Raw genomic sequence first — 16,658 nt, 5'->3', positions numbered from 1 at the left:
CCCTGAGGAGAGAACCACGCAACCTGGCAGAGTGGGGACCCCCACAGCTTTAGAAGGGGGAACCACCACCTGGTTTTAGCAGAGATCCCAGCGACTCAGCTGAGGGTGCCGGGAATCCAGGGAGGTCTCCCAGTCGAGATGGAGTACTAACTGGGAAGAACCATAGGACTGCCTGAGCCATGGACTTCTATTTCCTTTCCTGAGATACGGTACTCTGGACTGGACAAAGGGGGTAAGGAAAGAAGGACTGTGTGTTTGTGGGTGTTTTAAGGGACTTTAGGATTTTTTGATAGACATTAGGTCACTACTTTAAGTTAGTATAGCATTAAATAAACATTTCCTTTCCTTTTCACGAATCTCTGGCATTGAGAGACGTCTTTCCTCTGGCGGCGGACATAACGGACCCGGGGCCTTCTTTCAATAATAGTATATTGTCCCAGGCGCCCCTTGTTGTGGTTCTGTAACACTATTGGAGTAGAAAATATTTTGTTATAAATTGCTATATGAGCACAGAATATCCCCATACCATTATTATCTGTAACATGTAATTAGTAACTGAACACAAATAAAATTTCCTATATTACTGGTATTCTTGAATAGAAAATAGGAGTTAGACTGAAAAAACATAAGGTTCAGTTTTATGTCAATTATTTTCTCTTTACTAAGGTTTTGTGGACATGCTATAGGTCTAATTTAAAGGCCAAACTTCCTCAAGCCAGAGTAGGTATGCAACACTTCTTTCCCTAAAGCATTGTAAGACTCCAGCAAAAACCCCATCTGTAAGTATTTATCTGATATATTTGTGATTCCTAGAAGACACTGACTGAATGAAAGGTATTTTCAACTTTGCTCATTTTTGTACAGCTCTCATGTACAACAGAAGCCTCAAGTCACAGCATCACAAAAAATTAGGGCTGGACAAGGCCTTAGAGATAATCCTGTCCAATCCCCTCATATTAAGCATGTAAAACCTGGGCCGCAAGGAGGAGAAACTCCTGTTCAAAGTTGTATCGCCAAAAATGGCAGAGCACTGGTTCTGTTAATAACTGACCTGTTTGTGGTGTCTTCTGGAAAATATCAGCTTCTGGAAAGTGAGATTAGTTTCTGCATTTCCCCATTCAGTGATTTTTAGACCCATAAATACCTGTTCATTTTAATAAAGGTTAAATTTTTAACTGTCTGCCCAGGAGATTCCCCACCTCCTCAAAAAAAAAAAAAAAAAAAAAAAAAAAAGTCCAGCAGAGGGCAGCAAACTTAAATATAGATCCCAATGCTTGAAATGATTTTTAAATGCCAGATTCACCTCTAATTTTGTCCACCACCAACCACCTCCAACAGTAGCAGCTACCTATTTTACATACTGCCTTATATGTGTATGTGCTGTGTTTTACCTCATTATTTATCTCATTTAATCCTCATAACAATGTATCCACCTACCAGTTACATACTATCCCATTTTATAGAGGAGATGTAAAGAGATTAAGAAATGTACTCACCCTGGCCTGGTAGCTCAGTTGGTTGGAGTCTTGTCCCATACACCAAAAAGTTGTGTGTTTGATCCCTGGTCGGGGCACATACCTAGGTTTCAAGTTCACTGCCCAGTCTGGCACATACAGGAAGCAGTTGATTGATGTTTTTCTCTCCCTCTTCTCTCTCTAAAATCAGTAAACATATCCTCAGATGAGGGTTTAAAAAAGAAAGAAAGAAAAAAAGAAATATGCGCAATGACCCACAGCTAGAAAACACAAAAGCCAGAATCCAAACCAAGGTGATCAGGAATGCAACCCTTAAACCCGTTGTGATTGTTCAAGGGCATCTGTCTGAATGTGAGGTAGTAGGTAGAGAGAAGAAGGAAAATAAAGGTATTTTGTTAGTGAATCATATGAAATCACAATCTAAAAATAAAACGCCTATTATTTTAAAATGGCCACACTGAACTCTTCTTATCAAGGTTCCTGGTGACATCTACATGGCTAAACCCAGGGGTCATTTCTGAGTTCTCATCTTCCTTCACCTGTTGGCAGCCTTTCATCCTGTTGATCACTCCCCCCTTGGTTTCCAGGGCCTTACACTCTGGTTTTCCAACACATTGGCTGTTCCCTCTTGCTGGCCTTTAGCCGGTTCTCCCAGAGCCAGTCCTTGGTCCTCTGCTGTTTCTACATCCACTCCCTCAGTGATCTCACCCAATGTCACAACTTCAGGGTGGCATCTAGATGTATATCTCCACCCAGATCCCTCTCCCTTGAAATTCATGCTCTCATATCCTGCTGGGTATTGGGCATTGCCACTTCCACATGAACATCAACGTGTCGACCAAAAACAAACCCTTGATGTCATCCCCCTCCACGCCTGCACCATTCATAGCCTTTTGCATCTGTTGATGGCAAATCTACCTCTCAATCATTCAGGCAAAAAACTCTGGAGTAATCCTTGCCTAGTCTTTCCCTCACATATGAGCCTCTGGGAAATCATTTGGGCCCCATCTTCAGAAAGTAGCCAACTCTAGCCCTGGCTGGCATAGCTCAGTGGATTGAGCGTGGGCTGGGAACCAAAGTGTCCCAGGTTCAATTCCCAGCCAGGGTACATTCCTGGGTTGCAGGCCATAACCCCCAGCAACCGCACATTGATGTTTCTCTCTCTCTATCTCCTTCCCTTCCCTCTCTAAAAAATAAATAAATAAAATATTTTTAAAAAACACTAAAAAAAAAGAAAGTAGCCAACTCTAAACTTTTCACCACCTCCTCTGCTACCGCTCTAGTCTCTGAGTCCTCATGATCTCTCAGAAGGATTACTGCATGAGTTATCATCTCAAAATGGATTCTTACTTCTACCCGTGCCCTCCGATTATCTATTCTCACACAACAACCAGCGTGATCTTTTAAAAAAGGTAATCAGGTCAAGTCGCTTCTATGTTTTGAGCCCTACATTGGCTCTCCATGTCAGAGTAAAAGCCACAGGACTCGCAGTGGCTTACAAGAAGCTACTAGATCTGGCTCTCTTATCTACTCTTCATCTTTTCCAGCCAAACTGGCCTCCCTGCTCTTCCTTCTAAGAACACTCTTGCCTTTGCTCCAGCTGCTCACTGTTCTGGGACCACTCCTCTCCCACACAGCCACTCGGCCAACCCCTTGTGACCTTCAAGTCTTTGTTCAGATTTCACTTCCCATTAAGGCTCACCCTGACCATCTTGTTTATATCGCAACTGTTGGTGCTCCAAAATATCCCACAATGGTATATTGATTATTTTGGATTAAAGTCACTTTAGAAGCAGCAGGAGGACCTCTCAGACTCTCTAAATGCAGGAAATAAGTCTCCCTGTGACAAGTACCTTCCCTGCTGTAGGCTGGGCTAAGGAGCAATCAGACTAACAAAGAAACAGCCTTATCGCCAGATGTGAGAATCCAGACTGAGTCTCTATAATCAAAGCCTCGTTAATTTTACTAGTTTACTGCCCTAGCTTACATTCTACTGAAATTCCTTACCAGCTCAGGTAAGGAATTACCTGAGCTCAAGATAGAACTGCAAGAACTCATAAAGTGTAGAAGGTGGAAGGAATTCCCTCTCCAGGACAGAACCTTCCTCTCCACGCCTCCTCCCCCTTCTCATTCCACTTTACTTTGCTCTATATGTTCCTGTAGCACTCTGCACCGTCTAATAAATCATATAAGTTACTTAACATTTTTTGACAGGGCAGTTATAACTTTATTGAGGTTCTTTTTAATTAAAATCTTTCACAATAGAGGCTATAGCCTGCAGGAGAAGCAGCCTTCTAAATGCTTCCTATTCAACAACCCATACATTGAAGTCGAATTTAGTTTATTCCCCATTCCTTCAGTCTCAGTGGCTAAGGGGTAATGGATGGAAGTAGAGAGAAGAGGCGAGGATGAGGTCAGCTTTAAAAGAAAAATCCTGAAGGGCTTCAACTTAAACCAGCTGAAGCCTGTTTTCACAGCTGTTCTTCACCCAGTTCCAGCCAACCAGGAATAAGTTAAATACTGTATAGTTCTGCCACCTCAGCTGATGACAACAGTAGCAGCTTTCCAGAACTTGGGCCTAGTTTGCTAGTTGCCAACGTTGCAGCTGCCAGAATTACCAAAGGAGACTTCAGGCCAGCTCCTACACCCTCTCACTCCCCTCAGTGGGAGGGTTGGCTGGACCCTCGGAGACCAGTCCATCGGGCAGCCTCATTTACCCTTCTCCTGTGTGCCCGTGACCGAGTCTAGGACCTTCTTGATATAGCATAACTTAATTTATGTTTTATTATGCTCATTGTATTTCCCCTCCCCCCGCAGAACATTAGCTTCATGAGGCAGAGATCTGTCAATGTTGTTCCCATACCTATTCCTGTTACTGGAAAGGGACCAGGCCTGGAGACAGTGAAACAGGGCAGGCTTAGGGTGGAAGCAACAGGAGAGCACAGGCTGAGCTGCCTTGGTTCTGCAGAGAAGTTATAGGAAAGAAATGAGCCCAGGCAGGACTGCGTTGGCTCACTGGGAAATCAGAGAAAAGGGGCCTCAGAGACAGGTTCATGGGGTGAGCCTAAGATGGGCTGCTGATGCCCCTTGCTCCTCTGAGTGAAGTCTCACTGGAGTCCCTTCGAGTTCAGGAGATGGGTGCCTGTGGGGGAAGGAGATGGGGAGGGAGAGAAAGGCCTGGACCTGTGCTGGGCCCTTTGTTTTGAGTGTTTTAAAGGCTGGGGATTCAGGGGAGGTCTTAGGAAAGGATCTCAATAGGATATTCACCAGCTTTCCCAGGTGTGCCCTTTCAGGGTTGTGGTCTCTACCGACTGGTCAGTGCCACAGCACAGGGTCATTACTACCTGCAGCTGGTGCTGCCCACCTGGGTATGCTGCTTTGCTGGGCCTGGGGCTGAAATGCAACAGGAGCCTCGATGTTACCTCCAGGGAGGACTGCATGAGCAGTGATGTGCCAGGGGAGGAAAGGCCATGAGGGGGGTGAGGCCCAGCACCAGTTTTGCCCATTGCCAGGCACCCAGGGCTTTCCACCCTGGTGACCCTCTGCACCTGGCTATAAACTGCTCAGCCAGTTTATTCAGCTGCCTCAGTTTCCCCATTCTACTTACCAAGGAATTTCTTTAGCTTCTTATCTTACTATGCTGCCTCATTCCTAAGCACCTAGAAACTGTGCTAAATGTATTTGTGGAATGAATCCAAACAAGTGTAAAGCTCTACTAATTAAGACTAAAATTTTAACAACAGACTAAAATACTAGTTACTCCAAATTGCAGAATACCTTGCCACGCACTAGGAATTCAGTCAGCGCTGGATGAATGAACTACGTGCTGTAACATGAAGAAAAGTAGCCTACGTATTCTCACAGCATCCGTTCTGTGTGTATGCGTTGGAGTGGACCTCAAGTTCTGCCTATTCAGTATCCAAAACCCATTTTTGCTTTCATTTAGCCTTTCCCTACTTCTGGAAAATGCCCTGTAACTTATGCTCTGTATAGCAGTCACTATTGTTCTCTGGATATTTCCATAAACTCTGTCACCCAGAGCCGGTGCAAGAATTTAAGAGCTAACATAACGAAGTTGCAGAGAGAGAAAAACAACTAAAATAAAGGACGCTGAAGTCAGAGCGGGGAAGCTTTCCGCTCACCTGTTAGTCCTTATGCCTGGTAGAATAGTCCAAGTGTCATACAACAGAGTAACAGGAGAAAATCAAATATTAATATGAGTTCTCAAGGAATTCACAGAAGCATGAAAAGCCCAAAGACAGCGAGACAAAGTTAGGTAAATATGCATTTTGGACTGAGGGGGAGGTGGGCAATCCATGGGCAGCTGAGATGAGGAGGAGTGCACATTTGTTAAACAGATCCTTGCAGAAACCATGGGACACAAAGGGAAGCCAGGGAACAGGTTTTTGCTTTTTGATCCAGTTTGCCACACTGAATGTTTATGTGCTATGGTGAATATTCTGAGATTCACTTTCAAAGGTTTTTCTATCTGAATCTCTTTAGGCAGGTAAGGGGTAGGTTAAAAAACTCCTGAGTTCAAAATAATCTGCATGCCAGGGTGCACAATATGGGTAAGACTCCCTCCCGACGCCACGCGTCTGAGAAATAAAGAGTACATTTGGAGCACCTAGTCAGGCGAGCGGCGGTTGGAGGAGTATAAGGCAGTGAGGACTGAGTGTGCTCCACTGCCAAACCAGCTGTGTGACCGTCGACTGGTTTAATTCCGCCGAGTCTAGTTTTCTCATCTGTAAAATGGGGATAACTCACAGGGTTTGTTGCGGGTGTAAAGTGATTAATAAATACACTGTAAAAAAACCCAGCTTTTCTGCATAGTAAGCAGTCAATAAATGAACTAAAAAAGAGAAGCTTTTGCACCAAGTGCAAAGAGATTGTTGTTAGTAACTAAAAGTTTCCTGTTTTAAAGGAAGCAGGAAAACCAGCAAGGAAAAGCAACCATAAAAGTGAGGCTTCAGAACGGATGGTAGTAACTGAGACCTGGGAAGACCGACAAGGGGCCCGCGCGCCTGGGGAGAGACTGAAGCTGCAGGGGACGCGGCCGAGGCGGCTCGCGGGCGGGGCATTTGTAGAAAGGAGAGCCTCTGCGACTGGCTGGAGGCCACGTGGGGCGCCCTCCCACACCCGGGACAGGGTGTGGCGCGCGGCGGGAGGGTCCGCCCTTCGGGGCTCCCGCTGCCGCTCCCCTTACTGGGCGCCAGTCCTAGGTTAGGCTTGGCGCACCGGTCGCCCCCCACCCACCCACTGAGGACGCGGCGCAGGCTTCACCATCCGGCCCCTCTGAGAGGCGGTCTCCAACCTCTTTCCCACTCCAGCAGCCCACTCAAGGGCCTCCAGCCTGTCTCCTCCCCTTCCTGGTTCTTCTAGCTGCTTCCAAAGAGTTTGGTTTGAACTTTTGAACCCACCAATCAGCGCCACGTACTCATCCTCTCTTTCTCCCAGCTACGTAGAGGGGGCGACCGGCCAAGGGCCACGCAGCTGGAGGCGGGGCCGGGGGTGGGCCCGGGAGGGGTTCAGTGCCCGCCCTCCCTGCAAGGGGCGGGTATATAGGGTCCCGCGCGCTGGCAGTCAGACCATTTCTCCCCCGGATTCCTTGGAAATCTGTTAGTGGGAGATTTTTCTCGCCTTCCCTTCGCCTTCTCCAGCCCCGCGGAGCCCTACAAGTCTCAGTTATGGTATGTTACGGGGAGGGGGTGGTTGGGGTTGTCTCCCAGTCCCAGTCCCCGTCCTTGTCCCTGGGCGGGGAGAATGAGTAGTCCTCACGGGCACGGGACCGGGTTGCACGTGGGACAGCGTCCGGGACGCTTCCAGGCAAACTGGCTTCTAGTGACCCGGCTGGGGAAGCTGAATTCACCCGGCACCTCCTTGAGTTAAGAGACTCAGCTCGAGCACTGCCCTCAGTGGAAGTGGAAAACTTTCTAAAGATCCTGGTGAGCGAGTATCGTCCTACGGCCAGCCACCGCCTTAGGAAGGCCAGGAAGTCTTCACAGTGACTTCCAAGGGCTGGTGAGAACTAAACATTTCCCCCCTCCCATTTCCCCAAATGACCTCACCGTCCCTTACGAATTGGAAGTACCTGGAGCACTTGGTGCGCTTCCGCACGGAAAGCGCAAGCACTTACTGGCTCGCGCTCCCCAGCGCCCTGTGACTCGCTGGTGACTCACCTGTGGCCAGGCTCTAGAGAGGTTTCCATTGTACCAATCCACCTGAAGGCGGATCCCATCACCAACAACCCCAGGCATGAGGAGTCTAGGCAGATTCCTCATGTTGTCTAATCCTGCATTTCTGGTGTTCATTTAGAGGGCTGTTGATAGCTGAAGCTTTCTACTGCAGCCAGGTTAAAAAAACCACAGGGTAAACCAGTACTGACAATGTGTTCTTCGTTTCAAAGAAACGTGAAAGTACACACAACTTGAGTATTTTCTACGTAACTGCCAGAGGTATTGAAAACAACTAAGAGCCTCTGTCGGTTTACTTGAGTAAAACAAGCCATGTTTTAAAACCAGTATGTGTGTTTCAAAATAGTACCTCTTTTTTTAAAAAAAAGGATACAGTGAATAAGTAGCAAGTTGCATTCTTCAGAGACAGACTGCCACAGTTACCGAAAGTGTGTCTGATGGTAACAACTTGCTTGCGTGCTTTTCACTAAGCAAAACCAAAAATACTGGTTAAAAAAAAAAAAGATTGAGAAAGTAGTGTGATGGTTTAAAGAAGCAATTTTCAACCGGTGAGCTGCAAGACTTTTTAAAGCATGAGATACCTGACTGTTGAGTCAGGGGCACTGACCTCTTTTCCCTTAGCTCCTCTAATAGAACTAGCTGTCTGGTGTGGATCAAATTTATACTGACTTTTTGTTGTTGTTCAGGTCAGCAAAAATATGTATTTTTAGTATGCCACAGAATTTTAGTAATTTGTGTATGCCATGAGATGAAAAAGGTTGAAAGTCACTGGTTTAAATGCAGGGAGAGCAGCAGCAGCAGGCCTGTTCCATAATCACAGGTTAGATGGAGAGACAGTGACTGCTCAGCCGGTTAAAGCTAAACTAATGGACTTCCATCACCTGTTGTTTCTCCAGCTCCCCTGCAGCTAGGGGGCAGTGGAGGGCACAATCCGCACAGGAATTGGATTAGACTGTTGGACAATGGAAGGAAATCTTGGGGCTCAAAAGGCTTTATTATTATTATTATTATTATTATTATTATTTTAAAGATTTTATTTTTTGGAGAGAGAAATAGGGAGAGAAACATCGATGAGTGAGAGAGACATTGATCACACGCCCTCCCAGCTGGGGACCTGGCCGGCAACCCAGGCGCGTGCCCTGACTGGGGATCCAGCCAGTGACCTTTTTACCAGTGCTCAATCCCCTGAGCCACATCAGCCAGGGCTCAGAGGGCTTTGATGGGAGAAGCACCTCCTTAGATTGAGTATTTTATCAGATACTTTAGCTCCATGGGTGTGGGTCTGGGCCTGTCACAGATGAGTCCCTGGTTCTCTCCAACTTTCTTGAGTTGTGGAATTTCAAAGTCCAGTGAAAGGTAAACATGACGCAATGGCTAAATCGTCATGGGTTCATGGGAACAAACAGCCCTTTTCTCCCACAGCCCTAGAGTTGGGCTAGTGGGTGCAGGTGATCCTGGACTTGTGATGTGGTTGTGAGACCATGAGTGTTTTATGGGCAGTGTAGGTGGGAAGGAGTGGGACCACAATCAAAGGTGAGTGATTAGGGTTTTATGGTCTCAGGTTATGAAACCAGACTCTGAGACCTTAGCTGGTGTTGAATTTTCTTTAACTAGTTTCCTATTAGTGGCTATTAAAAAAAAAACAAAAACAAAAACAAAACATGAAACCTTACTAGAGGGAAATGGGAGATAGTTGCTGTCAACTTTTTAGAAGTCTTCTGCAAATCTCCAAAGTAGTTAATTTGACTTATGATGAAATACAATAAAGACTTCTTTTGTTTCTGTCTTAAGTCTGTGGGTGTAGAGGTTCATTGCCTTTTACTGTTTTTTAAATCCTTACTAGAGGATGTACTCGTTGTCGTTGCTGCTGTTGTTTTAAGAGGGAGGGGAAGGGAGGGAAAGAAACATCAACGGTTGCCCCTCACAGGCGCCCCAGCTTGGGACTGAGCCTGCAGCCCGGGCATGTGCCCCGACCAGGAGTCAAACCCAGGACCTCTCCCTCCAACTCACTGAGCCGTACTGGCTGGGGCTTGCCTTCTCTTACGAAACAGGAATGAGTTTGGTAGCATTATTTTGTTCAGCAAATGAAGGAAAACAAACCTTTTCTCAATAGTAATGTTAAATTTTTAACTGCAGGCTTTCTCCACAGTACCAAAAATATCTACATTTTATTAGGAAACCACTGAAGTCTTGGTGACACTTGTAGCTTTTATTGTCCTGTGTCTCCACCCCCAGCCCCATCACTCAGGCATGTTGGTAGTGAAGGAAAATGTTCTTCCTTAAGATTAAATTCTCCCACAATGTTAAAAAGCTGCCTCTGGCCAGTTTTTAAAACACAGCTAACTGCTGCTTATCTGGCGTTTTCTCCATGAGTCATATGGCTACAGTTTTCTGGTTCAAGCTGGTTTTAAAGGGAGAAGCTCTTGTCTTTTAAAGAATAGGACTAAAGAGGGACCCGAATGAGCTCAGTAGTTACAGGCACACAGAATGAATCACAGCTGAAAGGCAGAATCCTGCGTGCCGATGAGGACTCAGGAGCTGGGGGGAAATGTATTGCTACAGAGCAGCCTGGTCTTTCTGAAGTGGTAGGAGCCTGACCTTGAATATCTAATGTGGCTACAAAGGAAAGGTCTGGTCTCTAGTCTGTCTAGTAGTTCATTAACATATCTTTGGTTTTCCCAAGCATTTTCTCTGAATTAGTCTTCAACAAAGACTAGGTGGTGGTGCAATAGTCTGGGCAGGAGTGGCCTTCAGGAAGGTGATTATCTATCCTGAAGATTAATGAGTCATTTAGGTGTGAATCATTCCTAAATGTCCCATCCAGTATGTTATATTCTGACATTTTCCTTTCTTCCTCACACAGCGTGAGTGCATCTCCATCCACGTTGGGCAGGCTGGTGTCCAGATCGGCAATGCCTGCTGGGAGCTCTACTGCCTGGAACATGGCATCCAGCCCGATGGCCAGATGCCAAGTGACAAGACCATTGGCGGGGGAGATGACTCCTTCAACACCTTCTTCAGTGAGACAGGCGCTGGCAAGCATGTGCCCAGGGCAGTGTTTGTAGACCTGGAACCCACAGTCATTGGTGAGTTGCCCTCAGTGACCCAAGTGAGATCCCAGGGGTCTGGGGCAGGAGGTGTGTCCTGGGGCCTTTGTGGATGCCCTGGGCTGGAGGGGACTTGTGGGGGGTTGTTAGTGATGGGTGGCTGCTTTGTTTCCCTCCTCCAGATGAAGTTCGCACTGGTACCTACCGCCAGCTCTTCCACCCTGAGCAGCTGATCACAGGCAAGGAAGATGCTGCCAATAACTATGCCCGTGGACACTACACCATTGGCAAGGAGATCATTGACCTCGTCCTGGACCGAATTCGGAAACTGGTAAACGCAGTACTTAGGGTGGGGAGAGAGTTTTCTGAGTTTTAAGAGACCAAACTACAGGAATCATTCTTTACACAGGCTGTAACTGCTCACTAAATACAACTGGAATTCTAAACCAGACAGTCCCAGTTGATGCGACAGCTATTTGGGCTAGGGATACGTGCTCTTTTGCCTATTTCTATGTCTTACAAGGCAGATTTGGGCCACTGGATAATTGCTCATTCAGTGAGCCCAAGTTTACCAAGAGTCAAGGACAGAACCAGGGGCCTAACCAGTTTGCCTGACATATTAGATCATTAAACATCCTTGTTCTTGTTGATGAGTCAGCTTCCCTGCTTCATGCTGAGACATCCCTTTGTAGGTTATCTTAGTCACAGTGAGTAGGTGGCTGGATTAGACATGTAACCAACTGATCAAATTGTTAAAAAGAAAAGCCTGGCCTAGTGCCTTGTTAGTACAAAAAGTCCAGAGCTCAGGAAGCCAGTATAACACTGATTAGAAACGGCCAACTCTGGAAACGCTCAACGTTGAAGTGGAGGCAGGGCAGCTCCCTTATTATAGGAGTGTCGGTCGCTGAAACTGGGAAGGCCTCGAGGTAGAGACACACAAAGCAGGTGGCTTGCTTTTCTGCTAGAGTTCGGGGCAGTGTAGGGTGGCCCTGTGGAGGACGAACCTCAGGCAACTGTGTCCACATCGGTGAAGTTCATAAGTGTTCTGCGTGGGTCACTCTTAATTAAGAGCCTGGCCGTCACCTAACTCTTTGCTCCTTAGACATGTGGGCAGCTTGTGAATAATTAACCCAAAATCAAGAATGAGCGCTTGGGTAGAGCAGCTTGTTAGGAAAGTCACATTGTATTGGTTGGCCAGAAAGTCCATTTAGTATTCTCTGTAAAATAAAAGACGCATTTTTTGTTTTCACCAATAACTTTATTGATTTGGATATTTTGAGTATGTCAGCTAGCTCCCACTATTGGCTTCTAGTGGGTAGAGAGGCCAGGGGTTCTGCTAAACATCTTCCAATGCATAAGGCAGCCCCACAGCAAAGAGTTATTTTGCCAAAATGTCAATAGTACCAAGAAATTTGCAAATCAATCACTTTTGACACATTCAATCAGTCATAGCACCTTCTCTGTACACTAAACAAATCATTTTTGCATTCAGTTGCATTTTTCTTTCTTGAAATAATGCATACTATGCCAGAAATATTGCATATCTTCCATCTTTGATATTAAAATGGCTGCACAAAAATGTCCCAATTTTGATAAGTTTTTTTAACACATGCTGATAGGACATCTGTCACTATACAATCTAACAAACTTGTTTTCAATGAGGTTAAAGACCACTAGGCACTACTAGAGCCATTGCACTGAAAAAAACTATAACGGACTTTTTGGCCACCCCAGTACTAAGCCCAGCCACAACTGGTCTATTCTGAAAAGAATGGCCTTTGCATCATTCATAGCTTCATACTTTTCCAGATGTTTATCAGTGTCCCAAGCAAAATTTGGGTTAATGGTTCCTACGTTTGCAAGTCAAGCTTCAGCTATTAGCACTGACTTGGCAAATCAGGACCTATGTGTAGGAGCAAATAAGTCATTGAGACTTTAGGAGTGAAGTTCATTGACTACCAAAACAATTGTATTTGCCCTTGGTGTTGTCACTGTGTCCATATGAGGTGTAGCAGATGTAATTGGTGGCCAGGGTCTGCCCTGTGCATTGATCTCATTGTAGGCCCCACTGGAGAGCGGAACTGGGAGGGGCGGTTAGAGTGTGTCCACAAATCTGTGTATACCTTTTGAGAAGTGAGGGTTAACGGAATACTTTGCTTACAAGGTCAAAATCATCTTTTCATAGAGTTGCAGTCTGCTAACCAGAATAGCCCAGTTGAGCGGCGGAAAGCCCCCAAGGTCTTAGGGAATTGTGACAGTAAGTCACCTTTCCCAGGATGACCGGGCTTTCAGGTAGCTAGTACTTACTGTGCCAAGCACTGTTCCAAGTACTCATTTAATTCTCAGCCACCTGGGGTAGATTACTGTTCTTCTCATTTACTGAATGAGAAAACTGAGACTGAGAAATGAATTTGGTCACACAGCAAGGAACTGGTAGAGCCAGATGACCCAACCTGACTCCAATACCAGGGCATTCAACTTGGCTCTTCTGCTGTATTTCAGTTCAGAGCGCAGCTGCCAGATCTTTCTGTAAGACATCCATTGTATGGAGCTGGTGGTCCAGCCTGCCCTTGGTAGCTCTCCAGCTGATAAGAAGCTGCCCTTGGTCTGTGCTCATAGCAAGGGCACCAGAGTCGCTCTCCCAGTCACTAACACTCAGGCCCTGCATCCACCTCCGGAGTCCTCCGTCTTCAGAGACAAAAATGGTTCACTTTTAAATACACTTTTAGCAGGTCCCCCCACCCCAGGAATTGTGAGAAGTTTCTCTGAATCGCTTAGTACTTTAGAAGCTTTTTACGATAGCTTTCTTAGCAAATATTCAAAAGACTTAAAAATCTTGATTAATGTAGTAATTATGGATTCAAAGAAGTCATTGTAGTTTTCATCAAGGCTTAAATTAAAACTTTTCTTTTCCAGGCCGACCAGTGCACAGGTCTCCAGGGCTTCTTGGTTTTCCACAGCTTTGGTGGGGGAACCGGCTCTGGGTTCACCTCCCTGCTGATGGAGCGTCTCTCTGTCGATTATGGCAAGAAGTCCAAGCTGGAGTTCTCCATTTACCCAGCCCCCCAGGTTTCCACAGCTGTAGTGGAGCCCTACAACTCCATCCTCACCACCCACACCACCCTGGAGCACTCTGATTGTGCCTTCATGGTTGACAACGAGGCCATCTATGACATCTGTCGTAGAAACCTCGATATCGAGCGCCCAACCTACACTAACCTGAATAGGTTGATAGGTCAGATTGTGTCCTCCATCACTGCTTCCCTCAGGTTTGATGGAGCCCTGAATGTGGATCTGACCGAATTCCAGACCAACCTGGTGCCCTATCCCCGCATCCACTTCCCTCTGGCCACATATGCCCCTGTCATCTCTGCTGAGAAAGCCTACCATGAACAGCTTACCGTAGCAGAGATCACCAATGCATGCTTTGAGCCAGCAAACCAGATGGTGAAATGTGACCCTCGCCACGGTAAATACATGGCTTGCTGCCTGTTGTACCGTGGTGACGTGGTTCCCAAAGATGTCAATGCTGCCATTGCCACCATCAAGACCAAGCGCAGCATCCAGTTTGTGGACTGGTGCCCCACTGGCTTCAAAGTCGGCATTAACTACCAGCCTCCCACTGTGGTGCCTGGTGGAGACCTGGCCAAAGTACAGCGAGCTGTGTGCATGCTGAGCAACACCACAGCTATTGCTGAGGCCTGGGCTCGCCTGGACCACAAGTTTGACCTGATGTACGCCAAGCGTGCCTTTGTCCACTGGTACGTGGGTGAGGGCATGGAGGAAGGAGAGTTTTCTGAGGCCCGTGAGGACATGGCTGCCCTAGAGAAGGATTACGAGGAGGTTGGAGCGGATAGTGCTGAGGGAGAGGATGAGGGTGAAGAGTATTAACCTGTCTGCTGCGGCGTTACACTCCAGTGTCTTGATACTGTCTTATTTCTGTCCTGTGAAGTCCTTCGTGTCCCAAATCTACCAATAAAGGTGATGTTTATATTTTAATGTGAAACTGGCTTCTGTATCACAGTAAATACCCCACATATTCAAGGCCAGTTGAGGGGTGGAGGCTGGCAGCTGATCCACATCGTCATTGGATCAACACTTCAGGTGGCTTCCGGGTGCCAGTGGTTTGTTTCACTCAGACCTGAACTGGTGAGGGGTGATAATCACTTACGTGAAGGCAACAGGCTCAGGCAGACAGGGCCTGTGTTCCTCAGACTGCAGTGGGGACGGGTCATGTTAAAATGCAGGTCCAAATCTGTGGTCTGAGGTAAAGCTTCCCGCTGGGTTCTCGTGGCCCACTCTGACCGCATGTGGGATAGCAAGGGGGTGGGTAGAAGAGGTAGTGATGGGTGGAGCCAAAATTCAAGTAACCATGAATGAATACTGTGAGGATTTAGTGAAACAAGTCACATTGAGGCAGGATAGTATGCTAGGAAAATTTCTTGGTGAGTGGAATGAGGAAACTGAGGCAGCCGAATAAACTGGCTGAGCAGTTTATAGCCAGGTGCAGGGGGTCACCAGGGTGGAAAGCCCTGGGTGCCTGGCAATGGGCAAAACTGGCTCTGGGCCTCACCCCCCTCATGGCCTTTCCTCCCCTGGCACATCGCTGCTCATGCAGTCCTCCCTGGAGGTAACCTTGAGGCCCCAGTTGCATTTCAGCCCCAGGCCCAGCAAAGCAGCATACCCAGGTGGGCAGCACCAGCACCAGCACCAGCTGCAGGGACTAATGACCCTGTGCTGTGGCACTGACCAGTCGGTAGAGACCACAACCCTGAAAGGGCACACCTGGGAAAGCTGGTGAATGTTCTATTGAGATCCTTCCCTAAGACCTCCCCTGAATCCCCAGCCTTTAAAACACTTGAAACAAAAGGGCCATGTAGTGAGCTTGTGCCTTTCCCTTCCCCTCTTCTTCCCCCACCGCCATGCAGCTGCTAAACTCCGAGGGACCCCTGGAGACCTGCAACCAGGGAACAATAGGGGCCAGCAGCTTGTCCAGGGCTCACCCCCTGAACCTGTCCCCAAGGCCCCTTTTCTCTGACTCCCCAGTGAGCTAAGGCATCCCCGCCTAGGCTCTCCTGTTGCTCCTGTGCTAAGCCCTTTCTTGTTCCACTGCCCCAGCCTTAATACAGTCTCATAACCACCTGGACTCCTGCTGTGGAATCCATCCTGCCCAAAGTCAAGAACCCTCACGCTACCGGCCGGCCTTGCCCCAACCTTGTCCACTTTCTGGTAACAACATGGGACGGGCTTTGGAACTGTGCTGATATATTCCAGACTTAGCCAAAACCTACAACAGCAAATAAAGTTGCACTTTTAAAGAAATTACTACTTGGAGAAAATGAAGTTGGCTGAGACACAAAGCTACATGTCACGTGGTTGTAGTATTGGTACTTGACCCAATGGATGGTAGGAATATTTGAAGCAGGGGAATAATACGGAAAATTGAAGAATGGTGTGTTCGTAGGAGAGCTTGCGGGGGGGAGAGCTCCCTAATCTGGATCCTCTTCCAAGTGCCCGCTGGGAGCAGCACAGTTCTGGGGAGGGCCAGGAAAGGAGGGGCTTCAGCATTGGTGACGGGAGAGCTTGGTGACTGGTGCTCTGCTACGGGTGGCACGGCCTGTAAGGCCGAGCTGGACGATGGAAAAGGACAAAGATGACCAAAGGTCCAGGCCTCGTGCAGAAGGGAGGAACCAGTTTTGGTGCTTGGGTGCTGGCCTGAGTGGAAATGCCACACGAGTGGCAGGAGACGAGGGCAGGCGCAGCGAGGCGGCTCCTTGGGCTAATCACCCCTGGCCAGGAGCAGCTCCTCTAATTACTTCAGTAAATTTACCTTACAGGTAAATTCTTTTCTACATGTGCTGAGTGTGAGAACATTGGAAACTTGAAAGCAGATGCCATGGTGTCAGGGTAAAAGAAGGTGAAGAATTTAGTTGAGAGAAAAT

The 16,658-nt window shown here is 47.2% G+C and overlaps 1 protein-coding gene across 2 annotated transcripts in view; it reads left to right on the top strand.

The window, feature by feature from the left end:
* Positions 1-14,722, top strand: part of TUBA1C (tubulin alpha 1c) — a 35,030-nt gene extending 20,308 nt beyond the window's left edge. Inside the window, exons 1-4 of one of the 2 annotated variants that reach the window (XM_036019087.1) lie at positions 7,023-7,165; positions 10,533-10,755; positions 10,899-11,047; positions 13,633-14,722. In XM_036019087.1, coding sequence (XP_035874980.1) covers positions 7,163-7,165; positions 10,533-10,755; positions 10,899-11,047; positions 13,633-14,607 — 1,350 coding nt within the window. In that variant the 5' untranslated portion in view covers positions 7,023-7,162 and the 3' untranslated portion in view covers positions 14,608-14,722. Of the gene's footprint in view, positions 1-7,022; positions 7,166-10,532; positions 10,756-10,898; positions 11,048-13,632 lie in introns of those variants that run through there. The other variant, XM_028532120.2, reaches the window with a different exon arrangement.
* Positions 14,723-16,658: the final 1,936 nt, after the last annotated feature.

Source organism: Phyllostomus discolor, chromosome 2, assembly GCF_004126475.2.
Source record: "Phyllostomus discolor isolate MPI-MPIP mPhyDis1 chromosome 2, mPhyDis1.pri.v3, whole genome shotgun sequence".
In the NCBI taxonomy this organism is placed as follows: Eukaryota; Metazoa; Chordata; class Mammalia; order Chiroptera; family Phyllostomidae; genus Phyllostomus; species Phyllostomus discolor.
Note: the sequence above shows the minus strand (reverse complement) of the source record. Positions and strands in the feature narration are given on the sequence as shown.